This window comes from Syngnathus acus, chromosome 14 (genome assembly GCF_901709675.1).
Source record: "Syngnathus acus chromosome 14, fSynAcu1.2, whole genome shotgun sequence".
Lineage (NCBI taxonomy): Eukaryota > Metazoa > Chordata > Actinopteri > Syngnathiformes > Syngnathidae > Syngnathus > Syngnathus acus.
The window spans coordinates 5,034,955-5,060,374 of NC_051099.1; the positions used below are offsets into that span (position 1 = coordinate 5,034,955).

Consider the following 25,420-nt stretch of genomic DNA (forward strand, 5'->3'; position numbering starts at 1 on the left):
CTATGATTATTTGGATGCTGGCCAAATATTTTCCCCTCCATGAACAGCTTTACGTCAGCAGCGACATATATCGTAATGTCTCAAGGTCACATAATTAAGACAATGTGAGGTGGCACAAGAATCGGATCTAAAAACAATACAGAATCGTTTAACAAATGTATCAGGCTGCTTCTAAAATCTGTACTTTGTGTGATCTAAATTCAGGCACAAACTACTTTGTTTGTTTACGAGTTGTGCTTCCCTACCCAAAAACAAATCACGGCAGTGTTTTCCGACAAGCACCAAAACGAGGTACTTCTGTTAAATATGTAGATGGACGTTCAGAGGTTTTAAAATTAAATGCAGGTAGGAGAGGTAGTGTGACAATAACTACATAAACTCCAAGCTGTTGGTGCTCAAGCCTCTGGAATCGCTCTCCAGTGATAAACACCTTTTCACGACAGACCTTCATGTACTAAGTTCCTGAAGGATGTGTCCAGGGAGAGACCAAATAAGTGACAACGTCAATGCAAATTGCGGAGCAACACAATATGTACTGCACGGTAGAAATGAGCGATTAACATTCATTGCCACCCTGTGGCATTTATAAAAAAATTCTGCACAGGTTCTCTATTTCACATCAGTCAGCGTGGCTAAAAGGAAAAAAGAAAAAAAATCGAAGTGATTTGGAAATAGGGATGATTGTGAGGGCACAGATGGTACCAGCTTGAGTCACAAAAAAATGTTTCACTGGCTGAGTGAGTCAATATGAGCAGTGACTAAAGTGACGTGTGCATTTTGGATCTATGAAAAAGACATCAGTGCACATTTGAGGGCTGGAAAGCTCATCTATTTGCGCGGGATGTGAATAACAATATAGTTGAGTGGCCCTCAGTTGACTGGGAAGGTTAATTTGATTAAGATGAATCCAATCTAATTCACTTTGTGCAACTATTATGTTAGGAAATGAACCTAAGCTAACATCTGACAAACAGTAGCATTTTTTTTTAAACAAATACGAGCTAGTCTCAATCTAACTCTCATTACAGTGGACTTTTGTTATATCGTGCTCAAATGAAATAGCTGATAAAAATGTGAAATGCAAAAAAAAAGAAAAAAAGCTATACCTGTCTTTGTTGAGGATGGACATGACAGGCATGGGATTGAGCATCTCCCTGCCCATGGACCAGCTTGGTCTATAGATGCAATCCTCTGGTAGTTTAATGGGCGGCAGACAATGGCTGGGTAATGACTTCAACGGTGCAAACATGGAGCAGCCCACAAATGTCTGGCAAAGCTCTGGCTTGTGCACGAACGAATAGTCCTGCAAAAATAGACCGAATATTCAAGTCAAATGCTGGAGAAAGCAGATGAATGACATTACTGGCTTTCACAATACCGTATTTTCCAGACTATAAGGTGCACCGGACTGTAAGGCGCACCTTCAATGAATGGCCCATTTTAAAACTTTGTATTTATAAGGCGCACCGGACTATAAGGCGCACCATTAATGTCAGATTTTTAATCCAAATCAAATCATTTTCCATCTTATCTTTTTCATTTCAACTTCAGACGCAACAAATTACTTTATAATCACAAAATAAAGATCCATAGTCTTTTTGATTCATAGTCTTCAGCGGGCCACTTATGATTGATTTCATGACACAATGCTTCGGGCAAGTTTAAATGTAGGAATTTGGTCCATATATAAGGCGCACCGGACTATAAGGCGCACTGTCGGCTTTTGAGAAGATTTGAGGTTTTTAGGTGCGCCCTATAGTCCGGAAAATACGGTAGTTGTCGCTTCCTAAGCATAAGTTTCAGATTCTGCTGAAGGCTCACCTTGATCTCAGAAGGCTTTGGGCTACAGAAACTCTCCTCCACCTCAATCTTGAAGTGACCCCCCAGAGATGACGGTCCATCCAGCGTGGTCATGCCAGGAGGTGGCTCCATGCTGCCGTAGTCTTTGCTACACATATTCATCGGAGAGTAGCCCATAATGTGCTGCTCCAGGGAGGGAGGAGTGGGAAACATCTGGTGCAGGTCTGCCGAGCCTGGGGGGGGGGGATGGAGGGAACACGGTACAGTCACTCAACAATCTGAAATGCCTCCATGTGCAAAAAAAAAAAGTTCCCCCCCCCACTGCCGCTATGCTCTCATAATGCGAGATGGGCAGATTTTACTATGTCTACCTTATGATTACTATTATTAGTAGTAGTAACATTAATATGTCAATGAAATAAGTGAATAAGTCACAGAATGCTCAGTGGCGTGAGGCCTGTAATCTTTATCGTTACGATAGCATCTTTCTAAGACAATAACGACCTGACAAATACAAAATACAAATTGTCCGAATTACAACTTTAAAAAGACAGCAATGAATGCATAAACAATGTATGGAGCACAGCAGAACAATAAAAAGAGCAATAAAAAGGGATGGTAAAATTTAAAAGTCAACTTAATAAAAGGCAAAGAACCCCTGGGTTTGCCTACATTAACTGCTTAATAATAATAAAAAAAATCTAAAACTCACTGAAATTAAATTATTACTTGCACTGCAATTAATTGAAATCCTTTACAGCTAAATGGCACGTTATTATAGCTGTTTAAAAAATGTATTATAATGTTCCATTTTAGTTGAATTGGAAAAATGGAAGTCAAAGATACTTACTAATACAGGATACTGGGTCCAAAGTAGATGACTTTGATTCCTTGTTGCCAAATTTTTCATCTGTTCCATTTACGGGCCGTCTGGAGCCGGGCTGTAAGCAAGAAAAAAAAAAGAAATTACCACCTCAGTACGAGACCAAAAAACACATTTGTGAGTTATAAATAAGGAAACTGTCTAACTAACCCCCAGTTCGTCTTCATCCGAGTTGAAAAGGTTGTCAAGGTCATTGATGGAAACCACCAGGTCGGTCTCGTGGATCAGGCTCGTGCGGTTGTTAGCGCCTGCCCGCTGAGGATCTGCAGGCAAACGAGGCAGAATTAAAAATGCCAGGTTTAGAATGTAAACAAGAAGCGAAAATCTTTGAGTGATTATTTACGCTAGCTTACATCTGAGGTTTAAATTGAAAAGAATATGAAAGCAAAACAATTTTTTTTGCCTATGCGTATAGTAAATATACTGCCAAGTTGCATTCCTCAGATGTGAACAGAAAGCAAGATGCTGTGTTATTTAAAGATTTGGAGGTCGCCCGGGTGATTATGTGTCCGTGTAACAGCAGCCAAGTCGTGCAAATAAACAAGAAGGCGACTCGGAGGAAAAAAAAAAAAAAGAAATCGGCCTTACCATCGGATGTACCCGATCCTCCATCTTCACCCTGTTAGAATAAGCAAACAAAAAAGGTGACGTTTTCGATTAAACCATAAACAGGACACACACAAAACTTATTAGCCATGAAACAATATTTGATTGTAAATCATCTGCAAAACAACAAATCCATTAAGAGCGCAAAACAGATTTTCTTTTCAAATCAATACACAGCGTAATCAAATTAGATCAAGGATACGTGCTATAATAGCAAGAATGAAAATCGAGGAGAATTGCGCAAACAGTTAAATAAGAGGGAAAGGACAACTTTTCCTCTGCTGTGGCAAATGAGATTTCCAGTGTGGATCAGAGGGAAATGGAGATCCAAGGAATGGCCTCCTGGGCTCCCACCCAGACGTCAATATCTACGAGGGTCGGTGTGTGTTGAATAGTTCTTGCTGGGAACGGACGGGAATGTTATGTTCTAGCAATTGATGCTGGAAGGCTTTTCCCTGCGTAAAACAGGATTTAATCAGTCTCCCTTTAAGAACCAGTGCAGAATAGTGCACAAAACTGTGCACCTTGAGTAAGCCGATATGGAGAAGGCAGTTTGAATTTATCAAATTGCGAGCTCGTTAAGTATGTGAACTACCCAAACGATGAAACAGTAAATGTTTTGGCACGTCCGCAGAAAGAGCAGTTAATATTTGACAGATCTCTACCGGGAGACAGCAGGTACTTGTCTCGGACTGTTGCTTTTACGATTTGTGTGGGAACTCGTGAAAATTATGACTTTATTCGAGTCAAACTAACAGCTTCTCTTTCGAGAAACAATATTATCCTCCTAACAGTTTGTTTTCGCCCCATGAAGTAAATGTGACTTTTAACTGAAGTTGAAGTTTATTTTTGAACATGTGATCGACCAAACACAAAATCATTTTTTTCCACATTTTCACATAATTTCATGTTATGCCAATAAGACAAATAATGTTCAAAAAAGTAGAAGGAAGAAGCTATTGCTTACTGGAACATCATCGCTTTGTTTTCATAAGATTGGAATTTTTTTTGCTTTTTTTTTAGCCCTAATAACAAAAAATACATAGAAACTCAATATATGGAAAAATGGGGGAAAAATATCAATCTTGGTGTAAATATCAGCAACAACCTTCAAGATGCCTTTCAACTTCATTTGGGTGGACACAAGAACACATTTAATGGTTGACCGAATCATATTCCGCTTTGTGTTTGGGCGACAGTTTGCAAAGCACGCAAGCATACTCGCACGTGCGGCCAGCCGTTCAATAAAACACCGTGGTCCCTGTCTGGCAGCCAGGCGATGACGCTTCCTGTATGTTTAAAACGGGAAGGAGACAGAGGCCAGATCAAATAGGAAAAACAAACTGAAGGAAACCTGGACAGGCAAAGCAATTGGCGTTCCTCTGGGCTCAACTTACAATGGGGATTTTTGGACAGCTTCCTGTTACAATAGACATAGGCAGTGAAAGCGGATGAGGAAAGCAAGCCGTTATTTTTAGGGCAGTATTGCTCGCCGTGATGATGAGGATGATATTTTTTCGACTTCTCTTGGTTCCTGCCCTCTCGTCCACCTCTGCCAAAGCGAGCACGGATCAAGCGGTTTCTCTTGTGACCTTCCACGAAGGCTCGACAAAACATTTTTTTTTTTTCATCGTGATAAACCACTTTTTCGTGTTTTGAGTTTGAATATCAGCAATTTGACCTGTCACCTTTGAAAGTGTATGGAATAGAAATAAATCATAAAGCTGGGAAGACCCGAGAGAAGAACACTGGGCGGCAAATCAAAAGAAAGGCAGAGGCCATCCGTCAAAAAGCGGGGTCATGGGGGGGGAAAAAAATTAAGGGATCCATTTTGTTAGCAGCATCAAGGACTTTTCCATCTTTCTTGAAACTTTTGCCAAGGTCTAAACAAAATGTTTTGATAGAACACAAAAGTGACTTTCGGCTTTTCGAGTCTAATCTGTCGTGTCAAATCATAAAGTCAAGCTACAGAAGGATGTCGTTGTTATGGTAACAAGTTGCAATTGTGGTTCAGGGTTAATCTGTACAGCAATTAGCCCATGGCACAAGCATAGAAGAAAATCAAATCTATTTAATGTGACTGGACATTTTTTTTTCCCTAATGCTCTCTCCCTGAGCAACAGAACAAGAGCAAAAAGGTTCAGGAGGACATTTTAACAAAGAGGACAAATACATCCATTAGTTGCAGCTAGCCCTCAAGCCTTACCTTATGTTTCTTGCCTGGCTCACGCTCCCCGCCTGCCTTATCCTTTTTGTTGGAAAATGTGAATTTCACATCTCCTTCCTCAAAGGCATAAGGGTCCACCTCGGGTTCGTGATCTCCGTCCGTGATGGCGGCAACCAGGTACTGGCTTTTCCTGGCGCGATACATCTGAATGCGCTCATCAGAGACCTTCAGTGGGAATTTCGATGTCGACATCTCCCTGTAGGAGGGGGGGCAGAAAATTTCCCGAAGATAAGGACTGAGAACAGAAATCCAAGACCCCACATCATGGCTATTTACTGCTAATGTCAATTTGAAAAGCTTTATTTTCAACTGTGCACCAACAATAAAGATTGTATTTGATTAGCGAGGAAATAAAAAAAAAAAAATGTGGATGCTGTGCCGCCGCTTGATAGTGCTTGTCAGCAGTGCTTTGTGTTTATCAGCAGTAAATGCAATGGCAGCGACTGCAAACAACTCTGACAGCTGTCTGGGAGCTGCATGGTGTTTGTTGTCAGACAACTACATTTTGAAACAGATTAACGAGAACATGGCCACTCCGCCGCGGACTGTTCATACATTTACAGACACATTGATCACTTGTGACTGCGAGGTGGCTCATCGGAATCTTTTATGTGGCGGTGGCCTCATTGTTTTCCTGCCGGTGGTGCGCCATAGGTTACGCTCCCCCCCCGCCTTCCCTCACACGTACGTATGTCCTCTCGTCACGCTTGTCCTGTTCTGGGGTGAGGTGATGGAATGCGGTGGACTGGACCACAGATTAGCCGTCATTCAGGGCCATAGCCGGGAGGATTATAGCTCACTAGAATAGCCCGTCCAAGCGTTTGCTCCGTCGGGATTGCAGAACTCCACTGATAATTTCCACCATCCCCCCCCCGCCCAGGTTGCTCTCTTCCATCCAGCCACCCTCCCTCCCTCACTTATTTCAGCCTCTTCAGGGTAAATGTCTTAGCCCAAAGGCAAGCAATATTATAGCTACAACTTTGACTCCATTATAACAGCAGTTCATCTTTATCTAACCTGACTATTACTCTTGCTCTCTCCTGGCTTTGGTGCCTGCCTGCGTGTGTGTAGGAATCAATGAGTAGTGCTGGCCGTGCACATCGGTGATATATGATGTCAAAAGGGCACATAGCAAGAGATTAACATGCTGTGTGCGCCTAAGCGCTACCCTCAACGTTCGAAAGCTGAGGAATAAAGGGGGGGGGGGGGAGCAAATGTCTAAAAGTGTGCAGCTGTTTGGAAGAGATCGCCAGACCAATTAATTGAACAATTCATTGATCATTTTTTTCTAAACTGAGGGGAATTGTTGATTAATCTTGAATCTAAATCTTTTTTTTCCCCCACTTCACTTAATATCTGAGGTTCGCCACAATTTGGGCTCACAAAACAAAGACTTGTAAGTCAAGGTACACTGCAGTAGAAAATAAATAAGAATATTAAATAATTTTAAAAAAACCACGCTGGCACAAAAATATTCTGCTCAACACTTTAGATGAGTTCTTTTTTTGTACGAGATATTTATGAGAATATTTGTTCCTATCAATCGCTTGATAAACATTCTACGCAGATCATCATTGAATTGCCCATCCTCAGCGGTTGAAACAGGAAGCGCTGATTATCGATTGGTACTTACTCGGTCACAGACACAAGGTTGTCCTGGGAGGTGAAAGCATCTTCCCGAAACCTTTCCCCCGGCAGCTGTGGCGTGGGCAGCTCCGCTTCTTTCCTGCAGGATAGGTTGAATAACCTCCACGGTGAGTGAGTGCTGTCATCTTCTAAGTGGACCCCTCGGCCTGTATACACAGTGGGTTCTGGGGGGTCTGAACAAGCAGAGGCTGAAGAGTGGGGGTGGTGTGAGGAGAAGTGCTGGGTCAGACCCTCCGGGCCTGCGGGCTCCTCGTTGCCACCCTTTGCTCCGCCCAGGCATGGCTCCAGAGGAGTCTGGTAAAAGTGTTGGTTGTTGGGGGTGGAAGGGTTCTTCAGAGCCTCCCTGGGATCGTCACCACGTTCACATGGGTGGGGGCTGAGTGGTGGGGGTTGGGGGGAGTCGGACGGCCCTCCCGTGCTAACCGCCCCGCTGTTAAGCTGAGGTGTTTTTTGGATGCTTGACACATCTGCCGAACGGATGCTGGAGAATCTTCCTCCGTCTTGACTCCTGATTGTAAGTCTTTGTCCGGCCGCTGCCTCCGTCTCCATCGAGGCGTCTTCGCTGGTCAAATTTCGATGATGGAAAGGTGTCTGGGGTCTTTTCTGCTGCTTGTCGCTCTTGTCTGGCTTTTCTCCTCCGGCTTTGTGCTTGGTAGGAGTCTGAGAGGCTTGGCCCGCTGACTGAGCTTGGCCCGCATTTGCGCCTGTTCGCTGCTTCACCGATTTATGTCTGGAGGAAAGAAGACAAACGTGAAAATACGATGAGACTTTAATGTAATGGAGACGCAAACCAAAAGCCAGCAGAGAACTGAGCAATGGAAGCAAATCAACTGTCAGACCATAAATATCAAGAAAAAAATATTTTGGCGTGCTTTAAAAGGCACAAATGTCTTTTCCACCCTACGCATATTTGACAGGTCATATTTCCTAACAAACGTCTATCATCTGTCGTCATCCACGTTTATTCATGTAAAATCAATTCACAAAAACAAACGTGTGTCAATTACTGCGGAAATCTTCAATGAGGCACTCTGTGGGTTTTTATTGTTTAAAAAAAGGAAAAGATAGAAAAAAGGCTCACAACCACAAGAGATATGATATCAGGGTGTGCCCAGGTGGTTACGTAACGTACGGCAAAATCTTCAATTTACCTGGAACAGCTACAGTATGAGCGTTTTGAAGGCCCCACAAAATCCCAGGTTCCCACTCTTTCTGTCCGGTCCTCCTCACAGGTACCGTTGGTTGCCGCTGAGTATTTCCGCCTGTTGTGGAAGCAAACAAGATTTTTACTTTTGTAGCTCCTCATATTCTGATACTGTACACGTTGATTTTATTGGATTATCTCCGACATTATACAATGGTAAATGCAGTTTTCTGCCGAGACTGACTTTCTAACCCTGCTCGGAGCAATAGTATTTTGGGTGACACGCTAATAGCTAACTACTGCTGACATTTTGTGCTTGCGCAGGGGCAACAGAACTCTCGATGCTCCCAATGTGTCAGATTCACTGATAGTGAATAATTCACAAGACCACGGGACAACATTGCAATATATACTGTTTTAATGCTGGTGTGCACGGTTTGCTTCCATCCTATCCATCTGTGTGTTCTGTGTTTATTTCATTCATCCAAATGCGTTTAAACAGTTTAAAGCTAGTCTTCGAAGATGAAGATCTGATTTTTGTGGCTTGTTGCTCGACAAGGCATGGGACCATCCAAGCGAGCGGAATACTGCTTTATTGTGCACTCTTGTCATCGACAAGAATCTAACTTTAGTTCTCCGCTGCCGAGATGACTGAAAAGTAGATTTTCTTTTTTCTATTGTTGCACAGAAAGCGATTTTCACATTTTGAATAAGGCGAGAAGCATCTTTGCACCTCTTATTGAGGAACTGAGATCAGCATTCAGCAGCGATTCATAAATGCTGCATTCTCCCCCCTTCTGCGTAGCGTCCTGTACTTTTGCGCTATGTTCTGACTGTCTGCTGTATGCACACTTGCTCCATTTTTGCTCCTCTTATTTATTATGTTATTTGTTTATTTATTATTTGTTCATCGCTCTTATTTATTCATTGTTTGTGCCTTCTTGTTTTTTTGTGGTGTTTACTTGTATATATATTGTGTACTATGTCTTGTCACTGTGGGATAGTGGGAACGTAATTTCGATTTCTTTGTGTGTCTTGGCATGTGAAGAAATTGACAATAAAGCAGACTTTGACTTGACTTTGATTTCAGATAGCTGGTGGGCATGAAGTGACTTCAACTTGTGTAACTCTGAAATTCATTAATTAATATATCTTTTCTATTTAATTAATATAAAACCACCTTCAGGGAGGTTGTTTGTTCAAAAAAAGAAAAAAGTAAATGAAAAAAGTTATCTGGCATCACAAGACGAAATTCAGATAAAACTGAAGAGTGAAGAAAAATCTTACTTGTTCTGGGCTCGGTTGATATTGCACTCCTGCCAGACACGCTCGGCAACCTGACTGGCGAGCTGGCGAGGAATTTTCCCTCCGTGGTGGCTTGATGTGTCCACACTGAACATGTCGCACGAAGAAGGCATCCTCAACCACTTCTGGGCAGAATGAGTGTCCACTACGGAGACAAAAAGATCCGGCGCTTAAGAAAAACCACTCGACTGATTGAATGAGTGAGCTTAATTCAAAAGACAAGATCCCGTTAATAAAGTCAAGTGTTGCAAATCCTCCTTTGACTACCTGAGTGCACCTCCTCAGGCGACGTGGGAGGGGTGAGGGTCACCAATGACATGGCAGGCTCTCGCTGGGATGCAGGCACTTGGTGACCACCCGGATAGACGGCAGTACATTGGGAGGACCCCACGGGGGTCACAACGGGGATGTCTGACTGGGGCACGAGCACGAGGCAGGCTGGGTACACCATTCGCACACCGCCTAAACAAAAAGTCGTACAAAGAGTCAATCCAACACAATGTGTATTATTAACATAATGTATAAAAAAAAAACTGACCAACAAGGACCTCTACAGAGGCCAGAGAATCATCTTCCCAATCCATATCTTCCATCTTGTCTTCTAACACACCATCCTTGGCACCGGGACTGATGGGATAAAACTGGTTCCAGTCCTCAATCAACTTCCGGGTGGGTGGGTCAGACATCTTGAACGATTGGCCGGTCAGAGTTCCATTCAGCCCAAAAGGGCTCAGGATAACTATTGAGACAGGAACATTTGGTTAGTTATAGCCATTTCATTGCTTTTGCTTACATCTTGACTCTTTCCACATTAATCCTCATAACACTATAAATAATATCCTACTTTGCCGTAATACCTTGCTTTCCTTTTCCCCCCGCAATTATTTCAGCTTGATCGCCTTTATCTCCTCATAATGTTTCCTTTCTTTTAGTCTTTGCTTTCCTCATCATTCTGTCATCTCCGGCCTACTCGGGAGCATGTTGACCTTTTCCATAGCAATGCTGGACTCAGCCAGTCCCGGCGGAGTTGCCAAATACTTACAGAGCAATCCAGACGTCAATTATTGGCAAGCGGCGGGCTCTCGGAGGCCATAAACAGAAGCTTATAAAAAGGAGGCCATTCCTCGACAAACACACTTGACTGCACAGACATATGGAGTCACAAAGAGCCCATCAGTCTGCTCATAGAACAGACCTTCATCCATCAGCAAATGGAGATACAGCTATTAAGGAACATGCATAATGCATACATGAAAACCGTATGGATATCATCGTATCGGCTTGTTATGCATCCGCTCCTTCTGCATCTATCATACGCTGGAAGTGACGAGGGCTTATATTAATGCTTGGACTGGCCGTGTGGGTGTGTGAGTGAGCATTTGTTAATGCCCCACACTTTTTCATTAAGCGACGAGATGGCCTCCAGACCAAAGCATCGATCCCGTGACTGGACAGTCGAAAAAGCTTGGAGGATGCCAACATTGGCTGGAGATAATGAGAAGACAAATTAGGATGAAGAAAAGGTGTGTCCTTTCAAATCTTTTAAGCACAGATGTTTCGGGTGTGAGATCCCTTTCTCGCATCTGACACTTTAATTATTTGGCAAAAGGAAAAGTGTAGCATCTCCAGGTGAGTCGGAAAAGTGACTGGCAGCTGGTGTTGGGAGATAGCAAGTATTATCAAGCTACCAGAGCAGATCCACACCAGACTCAGACATCCAACCAATATTTTCGGACAATTCTTGTCAGTTATTATCCATCGTTTATTTCCTGATTTTTTTTCCCCTGGCCTACTTTTCTGGTGGTTATGAATGTAGTCAGGGGGGGAAATGTTAAAAATAAATATTGACAGTAGGAGAAGTCATGTGACACAAAATTCTGTGTACAAAGATGTCCGTGGACTCGACCACTTTGAATATGATAACTATCGAGACCGTAAAACATCTCGCCTGCTTTTCCGGAATGCCCTCCAAGCTTAGCGTTCCACACCAGCTGACAGCAAAGTCAGCAGATACGACCTGTGTCATTGAAGACGCACAAGGTCAGGTTTCTCTTAGTATCCGACAAAACGGAGCGAGGGTTGATCGTATTAAACCCTAATTGAATCCAAGCACTTAAATCTCTCTGTTTTCTCCACACAGTGGCCACGAGACTTGCAGGCGAGTCGTGGAAAACAAGATGAAATTCAGCACAATTATGGAGATGCTTTACCATCTTGCACTCAATGCATCCTGCAACCTTTTCTGCACTTGGAGTGCATCTCTGGCTCCCCGAAGACTGTCAAAAGTTCTCAGATCAGTGTAATGTACTGAGAGTTCATTCCATTCACTCTACGCCCTTTAATGGGGTCACATCCTGGAGAGATCTGCTTTGTTCAACAGTAAACTGAGCTCGGCAGAGGTGAGGGGACAAGGGGGGGGGGTTGTGCGAGGAGAGTGAAGATGGATAGACCGAGGTTGATGGAAGTCAGTTCTTCCCTGACACGACGCTTAGTTAGCTTCTGGGAGAGGCACTGCAGCAGTGAAACACAGCTGGATGTCAAATAATATCACAGTGTGTATCCATTATAAATATTGAATATATTACACAGACAAGTACCAAATTACTCTTCCACTGGGCAGATTGTGCAATTTTGTCGGGTGAATGGGGCTTTAACTGCCAATGAAGGAAAGAAGAAAATTGCAAAAATTGAAGTTGTGTTAAAGAGTTTCAATAAAAAAAAAAAAAAGACATCCTTGACAATGGGTTCATAGTCTGATATCAAGGATAGCCACCAACAAATACCGTATTTTCCACACTATAAGGCGCACCTAAAAACCTCAAATTTTCTCAAAAGCCGACAGTGCGCCTTATAATTTGGTGCGCCTTATATATGGACCAATATGGATTCGTGGATGAGGACTAATTTATTAAAGTAAGCTTTACGTGTTTATTTTGTGTATTGTGTGATATTAACATTTGAGCAACGCTGAGTTATTGTTATTGTTTTCACTATTTCGAGTGTTACTATATTGTGATTGCATTAACGTTTGAGCAACGTTGAGTTATTTATTCTATGCAGTTTATAATCCAGTGCACTTTATATATGAACAAAGTTTTAAAATGGGCCATTCATTGAAGGTGCGCCTTATAATCCGGTGCGCCTTATAGTGCGGAAAATACGGTACTTGAACTCAAACAGTACTTATCATTTTTGGTCTTAACGGTCCATAAAATGAACACTTCTCACAATATTACACATTGTAGTTGATCCAATCAAAAATGATGACTTTCATTCCAATATAGCAACAGTAAAAGACTGACAAGGCGGCAATCACAGAAACAGACGGTGTCATTTAATCCAAGTTCTCACAATGGACATGGTTGAGCTATGTGAGACACTGTGACATTTATTTATAGTCTAATAAAATGACATTGTTAGTGAATGAACAACTGAATGAATCCCTATGGGTGAGTGAGGCGACACAGTTTTGCCACAGTAAGTGATTACAGCTCATGTCACAAGTCTCCGTATCTTAAAATGAATAAAAAAAGAAAAAAAAGTCAAATGGTTTATTGTAACCTTCTGTCGTGAGGGACTGGATTTATTTGAATTACAGTTGTGGCTCGTGAACATTGTTATTCCACTGGAGTGGCAGCATAAAGATGAGGGGGGTTGTCTGCTTTTCTCCGAGGCTTAAAATTAAGCAGTGTATTTGAATCTTGAAATAACACAGGCAGGTTAGGTACATGGGCGTAAAAATAGCCCTGGAATACATTTCTGATTAGATCTGTCATGTAAATTAGATGACACTTTAGAGGCAGGCTTGTGATGACTAATTAATTTTATTTTTTTCATAACTAAAGAGACTTTCACTTCTGACATATGTCCTTTGAATTATACTGGAGCAATTAACTCGCTCGCAGAAGTGTCATAACACGAGGAATCAACTTTTTCAACAATTTAAATTATTCATTAAAACGATTACGCCATTATTTTTTTTGCAGAGGCAATTTTTTTTCTATAAGTAAAACAGAAAAGGATCATTTATAACTAATTCAACCTCCACACAAATAAAATGTGTATTAAACATCAACAATTTCTTTTTTGCTGGAACTCTTAGCTCCACCCACCTTGGAAGGGGTTCGACGCCTGCTGAGCCAGAGTGAGATGCTCCTCTGTCAGATGGTAAACGGGCTGGTGCTGGTTGATCTCCACGCTGGTACATACGTTGCTTTCGCCGTGCAAGAAGAAGGTGAAGGCGCAAGACAGGTGCTCGCTGTAAGCAAGACAGAGACACAAATGAGTCTTCTTGGATGCATCGTTGAAGTGCAAGAACGTGACCCATGTGGAAGGGGAGGGGCAGGCAGTCTGTGAATTCATCTCTAAAATGGTGTTATGTAAAAAATATTAATCATTTATATATATTTAATTGTATTATAGGATAGGATAGGGCAAAAAGTAGTTTTCCACTTTCTTCCAACCCCATCTTGGTCGCTATACAAATACGTGGCGTGAAAGCGAGCGACGGAAGGACAGCTAACTGAAAGTGAACACGGTGCGCTTGGAAGTGGATCAAAAGAGGGTTGCTTCTTTAGAGGATTTGATTAAGAAAATATCAGTCTTCTCCCTCCGACTCTCGCACACCTACTCTGCAGAGGATTAAGAAAAGGAGAAGATAGGCAGGCGCCGGCCCGGGCGCAATGAAGATGGAGCGAGAGCACTTCAAATAAGATAATACCGACTACATAGTAGCGAGATGCCCTAAGCTGGTGCCCGCCGAGACTGGCGTTCAATCTTATAATCATTTTCCTCTGAAAAAAATGAAGGAATGCTCATTAGCGAATGGCTGATATTCATATTTTGCGTGTGTGTCTTCACTCACGATAAGAGTGATGAAGGTGAGCTACAGACTTATGAATCTACTGGAGTACTTTTACGTCAACTCAATATACCGAAAGAGCAAAGAATTGTACAAAAATATTCTGCCTTAGGAAAGATAAGAATTGTATCCTTAGAGATGGCGTCTGGATTTTCTGAATTTCCAATACGACTGGTTCTATATTTTTGTCCGTAATGAGATTTGAACATTCAGCCCTTGGGTCCCAAAGTCTTTGAGGAAAACGTGCATGGAGGTTCGTGGCGTTACTTCCAATGTCGCCAGCGATCGGCAAATTAGTTCTGCTTAATTTCCCGCTCAATTAACAATGGCAGGAAAAAGAACGGACAGAACAATTCCTGTAACTGCCAGAAAGATTTATATGAGGGACACTTTTAAATTCCATAGCTCCAACGGTAATTGATGTTCGCCTTCACAGTGAAAAAGAAATAAAGTTTTCATCGCAGAAGCCATACAATCTGTTTCAATAATTCATTTGTTCCCCTTCCCAACTATTTTCAAAAGTGATCGCTTGAATCAACATCATCGCACATATATCTTGGGATAAGAGATTAAGATGACGATTTTAAAACATGTTTGCAGCATTTCCTCAAGATGACAATAACTGCTCATTCACAAGGGCTATCTTATCCCCTTAAGTCTTTCCTGGAGTTTCCTGGCTGACTGGAATACTTATCATCCTTATCAGATGGCCAAACCACTTCAACTCATTGGTGGTGTAATGGAGCAGAGGGCTGGACTCGATGCTCCTTCCAAAATACCTCTGCTCCTCACCTCAACGCTCAGCCAAGCCAACCTGTGAAGGAAACGTGCTTGAGCCACTTAGAGCTCATTCGCAGTCATTAGCCTAAGCTTATAACCGTCGGAGGGGCTCGGGACATCGATTCAAAGCTTTGCCTTGCAGCTCGGCTTCTTCTTAATCATTACGAAGCGCTGCACGGCCACCCGGCCGTTTAAGCTCGTTTACCGAGAAGACTTTCCTCACTAGGGGTTACGCTTTCGACCAGAAAGGAGTAGTTCCAAAATGAAATGAACAGTGGCCTTGCTTACTCGGGGTTGTTACTTTTACACAGACCATCTAACGCTACATTTCAATTCATCTACGGATTCCAGAGGGGTAATGTGTAGTTTCATGACGCCATTTCTTCGGTATCGAGGGCCTAAGTGGGAACGGCCGGGAAATAATTGCTCTTTTCATCATCGGGTAGTTACAGCCGTGATGAACGGAGAAAAGGTGGAGGGTTGAGGCTGTGAAAAAAAAAGACCATTACGAAAAAAGGCCATATAGTGCAACCCCAAAAAAATGGAGCCTTTGTTTAAGGAGGTGTGATATGACAGCTCTGGTCATAGAGCAGTAAATTAAACTTGGCTTTTTTTTTGACTGCTGTTTAAGTCTTGTTGGAACCACTTGGGAAACTGATGAAGTCAAAGACCTCAATTGCCGTACAGTATAAATGTGTACAAGCACTTTATATAAGTGGAATAAAACGGATGTGCTTTTAACACCATGTGCATGGAATTAAAACAAGATGGGAAATGGAAGCGAATGGAGAGATGGTTTGTGTTGTATTGTGCACACCTCAACAGAAAAACACGGAATACCTTACGTGACACGTTCGTATGCGTAAAGTGCTTGGGGGAGCGGGTTGCCATCTGTGGCTCAGCACATTCAAATTGCAGACTAGCATAAATAGCATGTGAAAGATGCGTCGACATGATTACCAATTATATTACTACCTGTGGAAACGTAAAAGTCTTTTACTTACTGTCTGCCTGTATGTATTTGAAATGTATTTGTTATTGCGAGGTGGAGCAGCTGAGCCGCTGGGTCACGTGGTGTCAACAGGTGTACGCTTAGCATTTGACAAAGAGACGACAAAAAAAACATCACATGTCGTGTTTTTACACGTGGCCGTCACCGATAAAGAAAAACAATCCCTTCGCAAACTGTTGCGCAATCCTTTCATATCTGTGTGTGATGTCTGATTGTAAAAATTAGCTGATCGGTGTAATCTAATGTAATTATTTGCTACGAATCTTGGAAGAAAAAAAATTCTACACAACGAATGATCATCCCCATTCCCAGTTGGCAACAGCTAAATTCACAGAGTTAAGTCTCAGATGCAAAGGGTCAAAGGCCAAGAATAAAATATAATCCGGTGAGTATTTGGAGAAGTGCGACAAGATGGGAAGGTGGCTACATTTGCTGTCAGCTGCCAAGTGATGGAAATGAGGTGCCAAAGGCCAGCAGCAAGTCGTGTGGCAGCGGGAAGACATCAGAGAGACTGAATGGGGCTGATAGCCACCACCACCGTCGTCGTCACGTGGATAGGTTGCTGTTGACCAACCAAAATTAAAATAGCTTCGGTTAATCTTAAATAAAAAGGACGTGCATATCCCTGTCAGTGACTTTGTCAAACATAAAATATCGGAGTAAAGTGTAATTGCTGACTCAAACTACTTCTAAATGCCTCCCAGTGGGTTCGTCTATAATTTGTTGTTGCAACATTTGTTCATGAAAACCTGAACCAATGGAGCATCCTAATCCAACAATCCGCCGTCTAATCTGCTGTAAATGAACACTGTATTTATATTTTCTGTCTCGCGGGATCACTGCTTTGTTGGCAAACGAGACGCATTTTCCCTACGCTCCATCTTTATAATGCTTTGGCTCCCATTTGCTTGCATTCTTTAGATGTAAACACCAGAAAGCAAACCCCCGTCTATGTCCCAATGTAATATGAATTTTGTTTGCTAATGTGAAGAATTAATACAAGCCTCACGGGGGAACTTTAATGGGGACGACTAGCATAATGAGGAGATTCCAGGTAACGTTTTGCCACACGCTTGCAAGGACAATATGAAACTTGTCAAGTCAAGAGAGTCTCAAGGGAGGTACGGCGGACAATGGGGGGGACGGGAGCATGAAAAGACGGGAGGAAAAAACAAGGAGACTGCAGTGCTGTGACATTCCTCAAATGCTTGGTGTGTTCGCAGCTAAGAGTTGCGCTTCCGTTGAGATGAAGACAACAACTCGCACTGGAAAGAGCCAGACATCCATCTCTTGACATTTGGTCACCTCTGCTTTGACGTGTCCATTTGCTTACTAATAACATCTGAAGCAAGGAAACGTGGTTTGCGTGGTGACGGCAGCGTGACTGTTTCTGGAATTAAAGCTGCTAATTCTTGAAAAACAAAAACTGCAGCAAGTTGTCGGCCCTTTTGAAACGTCATCATTCTTCTTTGGTCTACAATATGAGGGGTTTCCCATACTGCAAAAAATGTAATCCTGTTGAAAATGTATGCCATGTTAGGATCCCAACATGACCCTTAGGGATTAGAACAGTTGTCCTCCGAATTCCAAATGTCAGCACTGAAACGTCTATCATGAAGAAGAAAAAAAAATCTAAAGTCACAGCCTATAAAAAGACAGGTGTCGTTTAAAATTTAACGTGTCAAAGATTATAGAAACATGTAAATTGCAGACCATGTGGACCGAGCATAGCAGCATATTTTGCATTTTTTTTTTGAGTAATACATTTTTATGAGTAATAGATGCCCCCGAAACGAATAAATACTCCGAGTCCCTTTCGACAACTATCATTGCAATCTCAGCCCAGGGCACATCCCCATTCTCATCTCACGGCTTTAATTTAGGTTTGGAATCACCGTAACACAACGCGAAACCTGTCCTTTGATTTTAGCCCAAACAAAATATACACGGGCACCTGTCCAAGATGATATAAGCTCCCCTACTGTCAAGCCACCTGACCACTGGGAAACACGTTGCTGCCAACATAGCACAAACACACACCACAAGAGCCATGCCTGCGTCTGGCTGCACTCAGTGTTTACACAAGAGAGCGAGCGGACAAAAACAATAAGCTAAAACTCTTAAGGCCAGCAGGTTTCAACACACATACACACACAAATCTTGATTACTTGGAATTGATTTCCCTCAGCCGCAAATGCAGGAGAGCCTCTTTACACATGTCAGATTAAAGCTGGAAGGCAAGAGAGGTCTATGAAACGAGAAGATCATACCGAAATAGAGGTCATACAGACACAACCCCAAAAATGCACGTCAGGTTCCAGATTGCTCCCGTCACACTCAAACACACGTTATACATTTTCAAATAACTCACCAGCCAGTGTGTTTGCAATCAGCTTCTCTCTCATGCAGACGGGAGTTCTTATATTAAAAATATAAATCAATAAATGAATCTATTCTCACACTGCGTAAAATCTTCAATTTCCAGAGAGCATTTTGAAAATAAGAGTATAAAGTAAGAATCAATTGCAGACTATAAGTTATCCTTTTTTTTTTTTACATTTGGAAGCGGTATAGAAAATGGATTATTATTATTATTATCATTATTTATATCAATTATTATTATCATTAGTATTAATAATAACATTATTATTATTATTATGAATATCATCTGAATGATGTCTTCTATTTTAAAAGACAAACCTATGAGAACAATCACAGTAATGACACAGAAAGCACTGCATTATAATTCAAGCATTTACACCATTAATAAGCCTCCTGTAGGAACTCTAATATGTATGTGTATGAAATACGAGACATACTATATTAGAGGAAAGAGCCATATATATAATATAAACACAGAGCAGCAAGTCATGTGCTCCTGTTGCTGCAAGGACTAATGAATTAGAAGAAACAGCCAGGGGTAACGATATTTGACCCTTTCCCGGAGGTCTACATGTGTTGTGATTGTTTCAAAGCACATTATTCCTTGCTCTTGTTGGCATCTCTTGCAGACTGCATGCTGGCTGTTGACACAAACACACACACACACACACATGCTCCTATGCACGTCGTCTCCCTGTGTGTTTGTCTTATGCTCCGAGCATGGAGGGGATAAATTTAGCGCTTTAGCCCCAGACTGGAGGCAGTGGCCCTTTATCCCGCACTGTCCTACTTAACAAGAGTGCGGCTTGCCGCGGTGGTGCACTGGGACGCACACACAAACACACACCTACCTCCCGACACTGGACACAACAATGCCAAAAGAATGTTCTCAGACACAAAACAGTTACACTCATCATGTGCTCGAATTCTTGATCCAAAGGAACATAAGATGAAAAAAAAACACATTTGATTTGAACACTCTTATTATTGCAGTACTGCACATCTTATAAAGCGCTGCTTTAAAAACGATATTCCTTTATCCTGATCAAAATTGAAGCATCAAAGACGTCCGACCGGGTGTAACGTCGTACTAGTTTTCGGAAAACGGGGCCAATTAGGAGCAAGTTGACAAGTCGACTTTGACCAATAGTGCGCAAGCATCCCGCTTCACCTAGGAAACACGCGATCCCAGGGTGCATTTCTCTGCTGCCATGACAACCGAGATGAGCTCTCCCTTGTCCGTTCCCTCTCTCCATCGCTCTCAGGCTCTCCCTCTTTTTTCTCTCCTGCTGTTTTCCAAAGCCAGTCTAGCTCACAGCGTCACCGGAACAACCTGCTTGCACTACTTGAAGACAAAGAAAGATTCGCACTTGTAAACACATGTTGGATTTTTCTTTTTTTGCAAACAATGACAAAATATAAAAATAAAATATATAAATCGTAAATGGGAGCCTTAGGAAGCAGAAACCTTTTTTTTATAATATTTAAGAATGCTAAAAAAAAATAAAGGAGGCTAGTGTGTGTGTGTGTCGGGGGGGGTGTAAGTATTTCAATCCAGGCTCTGAGGGCGAGGGTTGAGGTTATGAACACTGTCAGCTGGCTCCAGCCTCCACCAACTGGAGATTTGGGATGATTAACAGGGAGGTGTGGGCTTGGGGTGGAGGGGGGGGGGTCTTTTTAGCTTTTTCCATCAGCAGATGGCAACTGAGCAGTCCAACCAAAATCTTAAGTCTATTTTTACTTCCCAAAACAGGGAAAGGTACATCAAATAAATTCAATGCTATAACATTTAGTGCTAAATAAAGACATGACACCAACATGACCACTAACATTCAACAATTAACTGTGCCAATTGTGCAGGCATTTGAGGAGAAAACATGATGTGAAGGAATTTAAAAGCAAAACAACAAATGGAGGCGTTGTGTCTGTTCAAATTCCAGTGTGGCTGAAACACATAAAAGGAAATCGCAACAACGTCCCTGACAACAAGTAAAATTCAGGGTGGTTGCACCACTATTTATAACCTGCCCAGTCTGTTCTGAGACAGCATAAGGGGGGGTGGAGGGAAGGCTGCGGAGTGAAAGAGAGACATAGACGGAGAGCAAATGAGAAACAGAGAGAGAGAGAGTGAGAGCGTGTGTGTGTGTGTTCCACAGAAGAAGAAAAGAGGAAAGGATTCATTTTTTCCTCTTGGCTGGCCGGGGCTAGTCACTCCTCGCTTTGCAATGTAACCGAGCTAAACAAGTCATGAATGTCGCAGCCAGTTCTACTTTGCATTATTTTGCCCCTCTTATGTTTTGGAATGACACGCTGTCAGCAAAGGGATAATAAAATGATGCTGTTGTGTGTGGCCCTTACATATGTGAGCTGGAATTTTGCATCCGTTAAAGATAATGATAATGATAATAATAATGATGATAATAATAAATGATCATAATAATAATAATTGTAAGACAAAAGAAAATATCTGCTCTTCTTTCTCCCATCAAAAACAATATTAAATATAAGATAATAATAATGATAATAATGATGATAATAATAATAATAATAATTGTAAGACAAAAAAAATTATCTGTTCTCCTTTCTCCCATCAAAAACAATATTAAATATAAATATAAATTATAAAAATATAAATTAAATATCAATATAAAACGATATTTGTGTGCGTCCAAAGATGACCCTAGTGTATCACCATTGGGGCCAAAACCTTTTCCAGTGACATCAATGTTCTATACAGCCTGATCCATTCCTAATCCTTTTGTTTACTTTCGAGCGCTGCTGCTTTCAAGAATACATTACTGCACCGCAAACAACCTGCAGGCGAGTGGCATAATGTGCACACAAGATGGATATCAACCGACAAGCTACAAGTAATCGCGGACACTTAACCATTCAAATAAATCATTCTTGAGATGAGCGAGTAAACAACGCAATTGTTTTAAAATGCATTTCGCCCGTGTGCATTTGTAGGATTGGAAAATATTTAAAAAAAGATCACTGTATGCTTCGATCTGAGCCAGGTGCTCGCTCCGCAGCTTATCCTTAAACAAACAAAGGCAATTAAACTGTTAACTTTGCATCATCGAAAGCCTCGCGCAACCCGCTGGGCCGCATCCGTCCGCCAGAAACAAATGTAAACGGGAAAACAAATGCTAACCTCTTGTTGATAGGCTTCTCATCCTTCTCGTAAGGTTTGACAAACCACTTGCCGATGCGCACAAAGCTGCGATTCATGAGGCAGCGCTCCAGCAGGTTGTGGATGGCTTTGAACAGCAGCGTGCGGCACTCGTAGGAAAGACCATTCTCCCAGAGTCCATCGTCCTCGGCTGGAGGGCAGAGAAGAAAAACTATTTACTCATGAGGTCATAAGGTATTCATTTAAAAGATGAAATGGAGGTCCGACGGCGTCAAACGTATTTTGCAATGACATCATCATGTTAAGGAAGAGTCATTCCTTTTTTGTCACTGCACACTAATTAAATCAATGTCATGAAATTGAAACGTGCATGCCTTCACGAAAGCGGGATTAAAAATTCAGTAGTATGGTGATATTTTAAAGCAGCATGAAATGATTATTTATTCAACTTCCTTTGTACACGCCAATAAATATGAACAGAAGGGAAATGTTGAAAACATTGCTCAGGGGCAAGATGGTGATGAGAGCGTCACACCTTTTTCAAGGACCCGGACACTTGAGAGTGAACACACCCAGACAAACCAATTCTTAGAAATGCAAAGCTGCGAGCCGTGTCTCAAGTGACAAGACATAAAAATGCAAGGTGTGCTCACTCTGACTGACAGACAGACAGCTCCAGGAGACACCTGCTGCTCCCTGCTTTTAGGCTGTGGAAGTTCCAGTTGATCCCCTCAGTGTCTATTTTTCTTTTTTTCCTCTTACTGTCTATATTGTGTATTTTATGCATCAGTGAGGCTGATGCATTGCGCATTTCAATACACGGCCTGCACGAGGTGGCAAGAAGCAACAATGGCGAAATGAAGACGCTAATGTTGGAAGAGGAGAGAAAACGCGCAGCTTAAAGAACAAAGGAGTTTATCGCAGACATTTTTTTTTTTTACAGCACATGCTGAATGAAATGTATAACCTCAAAAAGCAATAAATAAAGAAAAACTCTACTTGTGCGCTTGAATCGGAATTCAACCGATGCGATTGAAGATGACTTTTAGATGACATGACATGCAAGAGTAAAAAAAATAAAATAAACAGATGAGCTCTTCCACTGTGTTGAGAATGAATACATATCAGCAGAAGCATATCACAAGGACAAACAGGCTGCACCGGACTTGGCTGCTGGATAAGCCATTGCTCACATCTGACAGGATTTGCTGTCCTTTGAGTCAAGTCTCCAACAAACATGAGCATCCAAGAACGCTGCTGTCTCTGCATGAGCACCGTGACCCACTCTTCAAGTCAGCTTTCGGAAGCCCTAACCGATGAATCAAAATGTCCTGAATTATTAACTGAAACTGTGGCTTGCCGCTGTAATGCATCAAATATTTCAAATGTCAATGATGGAAGAAAAAAAATAAAATACAATGTTACCGATGCCAGGCGGCTTTTCCGTTTTAAAGGAGAGTTCAAAGCTTTATGAGCATCATTTCGACAGCTCGGAGAAACACTCGAATTTAAAATACGACAAATGTTCAACAGCCTCGCTTGAACTGCCAAGTAAGGAGGGCAATGAATTTGATGGCGACGTTATTTTATCGGGCAACTCCGGGGATACACGCGGGAATGCAGAAAGCAGTGTAGAAAAGACAAAACACTTGGGGTGAGTGACACAATTGATTTTTATGAGGATGGGGAGTTGCCTTGAGTTTATATACCTGTATGTTTTGCTATTTTGCAGGATGAATAATGGTGGTGAACTGTGATACAGTATTGATGCCATTGTGACTCCTAATTTATTATCATTATTAATTATTATTATTGTCATCATTAGTCTTCATTGGCTAATCAAGTATTTTTGTTATTTTAATTACCGTATTTTCCGCACTACAAGGCGCACCTAAAAACCTCAAATTTTCTCAAAAGCCGACACTTTATAATCAGGTGCGCCTTATATATGGACCAATATTTAGCCACTACAGCAGGCGTGTCCAAAGTCCGGCCTGCGGGCCAAATGTATATATCTTATATATGGACACATTTTTAAAATGGGCCATTGATTGAAGGTGCGCCTTATAATCCGGTGCGCCTTATATATGGACAAAGTTTTAAAACGGGCCATTCATTGAAGGTGCGCCTTATAATCCGGTGCCCCTTATAGTGCGGAAAATACGGTATTAATACTCCTCATAATAGCAACGGTGTTAAATGCACATGCCGCATTCAAAACTTATTTTGACTGAGGCCAAAACCTTTGATGGCATGTTATGTTCCAAAAGATAAGTGGACTCTTTGAGACAAAGATTTATTGGGCCAGCTGATGGCCGGGGCACTTTTATGTTGCTGCCTCCTGTGTCCTGTGGCAGGCCCATATGAGGTGACCTTTATAAAAGCTCTTAAGCGGATGCATAGCAGCTCTGTTCAAAACACCGTCACCTATTGTACCAAGGACAGCGCAAATTGAGCAGCATTGGCAGTTGACTCATCCAAAATTCTTGACTCGCTCACCAAATGATGTGTATGGATCGGTTTAAGGAATGTGAGAAAATCATGGGGAATTATTTTTAAGAGGCGGGGATCCATACGCATTTGCTCATTTGTGTATATTCACTTAGCTGCAGCGGCCATTAAACAGCAAGATTAATGCTTAGTGATCGAGCGAGCTCGTGGGGATTCTACCCAGCCTGGCCACAAGGTTTCTCCTCGCCTCTATTTCCTACTTATCTGCGAGTGGAGGGGAGAAACCGGCACGGCTCTACAAAGTCTCCATTACTAATTAATGAATATTTCCTGAGCAGAGAACAGGGACTGCGAGACAGAGAGGGGAGAGGCTGCACCCGTGGACCAGCATGCCACGCATGGACTAGTCCAAGCGCTGTCAGTCAAGAAAGATCCATTGGAGAGGGAGGAGAAAATGAATTCCAGTGTATAAATGACTAATTATGATCCCGATCATTTAATAGAGCTGACAGGTGAATTTTAAGACCATGGCTGAACCGGAGAGAAGTACCGTATTTTCCGGACTATAAGGCGCAAGGTGTGCCTTATAGTCCAAATTCCTAAATTTAAACTGGCCCGAAGCATTGTGTCATGAAATCAATCATAAGTGGCCCGCTGAAGACTATGAATCATGAATCAAAAAGACTATGGATCATTATTTTGTGATTATAAAGTAATTTGTTGCGTCTGAAGTTGAAATAAAAAAGATAAAATGGAGAATGATTTGATTTGGATTAAAAATCTGACATGATGCATTAATGGTGCGCCTTATAGTCCGGAAAATACGGTAGCAGAATGTGTCTTTTCAATTGAAGACGCTGAAAATGATATCAAATTGGTGAATATGTTTGCTAAAATGTATGACCTCGAGCCACTTCAATCTTCGTTTATGATGTGTAAAAACAAAATTGCTCCTGCTGGGCTCAAGCGGGAAATTATCATAAGAGTGAAACATGAAGCCTCCTTAACACAAACATTTATTCACTTCATCAATTATATGGAAGTGTGTCCATAGTAAATATTTAAGTACCTTGAGTAATTAACTCTTTTAACACCATTAGACAACTCGGGCTAATCAGTATTGTTTGCTTTCTTGAGCTCATACTTGGGGAACATTCACAAAGATTCAGCCGACCTGCCTCACAGG

At 41.9% G+C, this 25,420-nt stretch overlaps 1 protein-coding gene across 1 annotated transcript in view; it reads right to left on the bottom strand.

The window, feature by feature from the left end:
- Positions 1-25,420, bottom strand: part of med13a (mediator complex subunit 13a) — a 42,407-nt gene that overhangs the window by 7,972 nt on the left and 9,015 nt on the right. The window contains exons 3-15 of the mRNA XM_037270481.1: positions 21,805-21,973; positions 13,725-13,870; positions 10,151-10,351; positions 9,880-10,074; positions 9,595-9,757; positions 8,315-8,425; positions 7,150-7,893; positions 5,496-5,712; positions 3,272-3,302; positions 2,834-2,946; positions 2,651-2,741; positions 1,822-2,033; positions 1,107-1,303 (exon numbers count right to left, since the gene is read on the bottom strand). Coding sequence (XP_037126376.1) covers positions 1,107-1,303; positions 1,822-2,033; positions 2,651-2,741; positions 2,834-2,946; positions 3,272-3,302; positions 5,496-5,712; positions 7,150-7,893; positions 8,315-8,425; positions 9,595-9,757; positions 9,880-10,074; positions 10,151-10,351; positions 13,725-13,870; positions 21,805-21,973 — 2,590 coding nt within the window. The remainder of the gene's footprint in view (positions 1-1,106; positions 1,304-1,821; positions 2,034-2,650; positions 2,742-2,833; positions 2,947-3,271; positions 3,303-5,495; positions 5,713-7,149; positions 7,894-8,314; positions 8,426-9,594; positions 9,758-9,879; positions 10,075-10,150; positions 10,352-13,724; positions 13,871-21,804; positions 21,974-25,420) is intronic.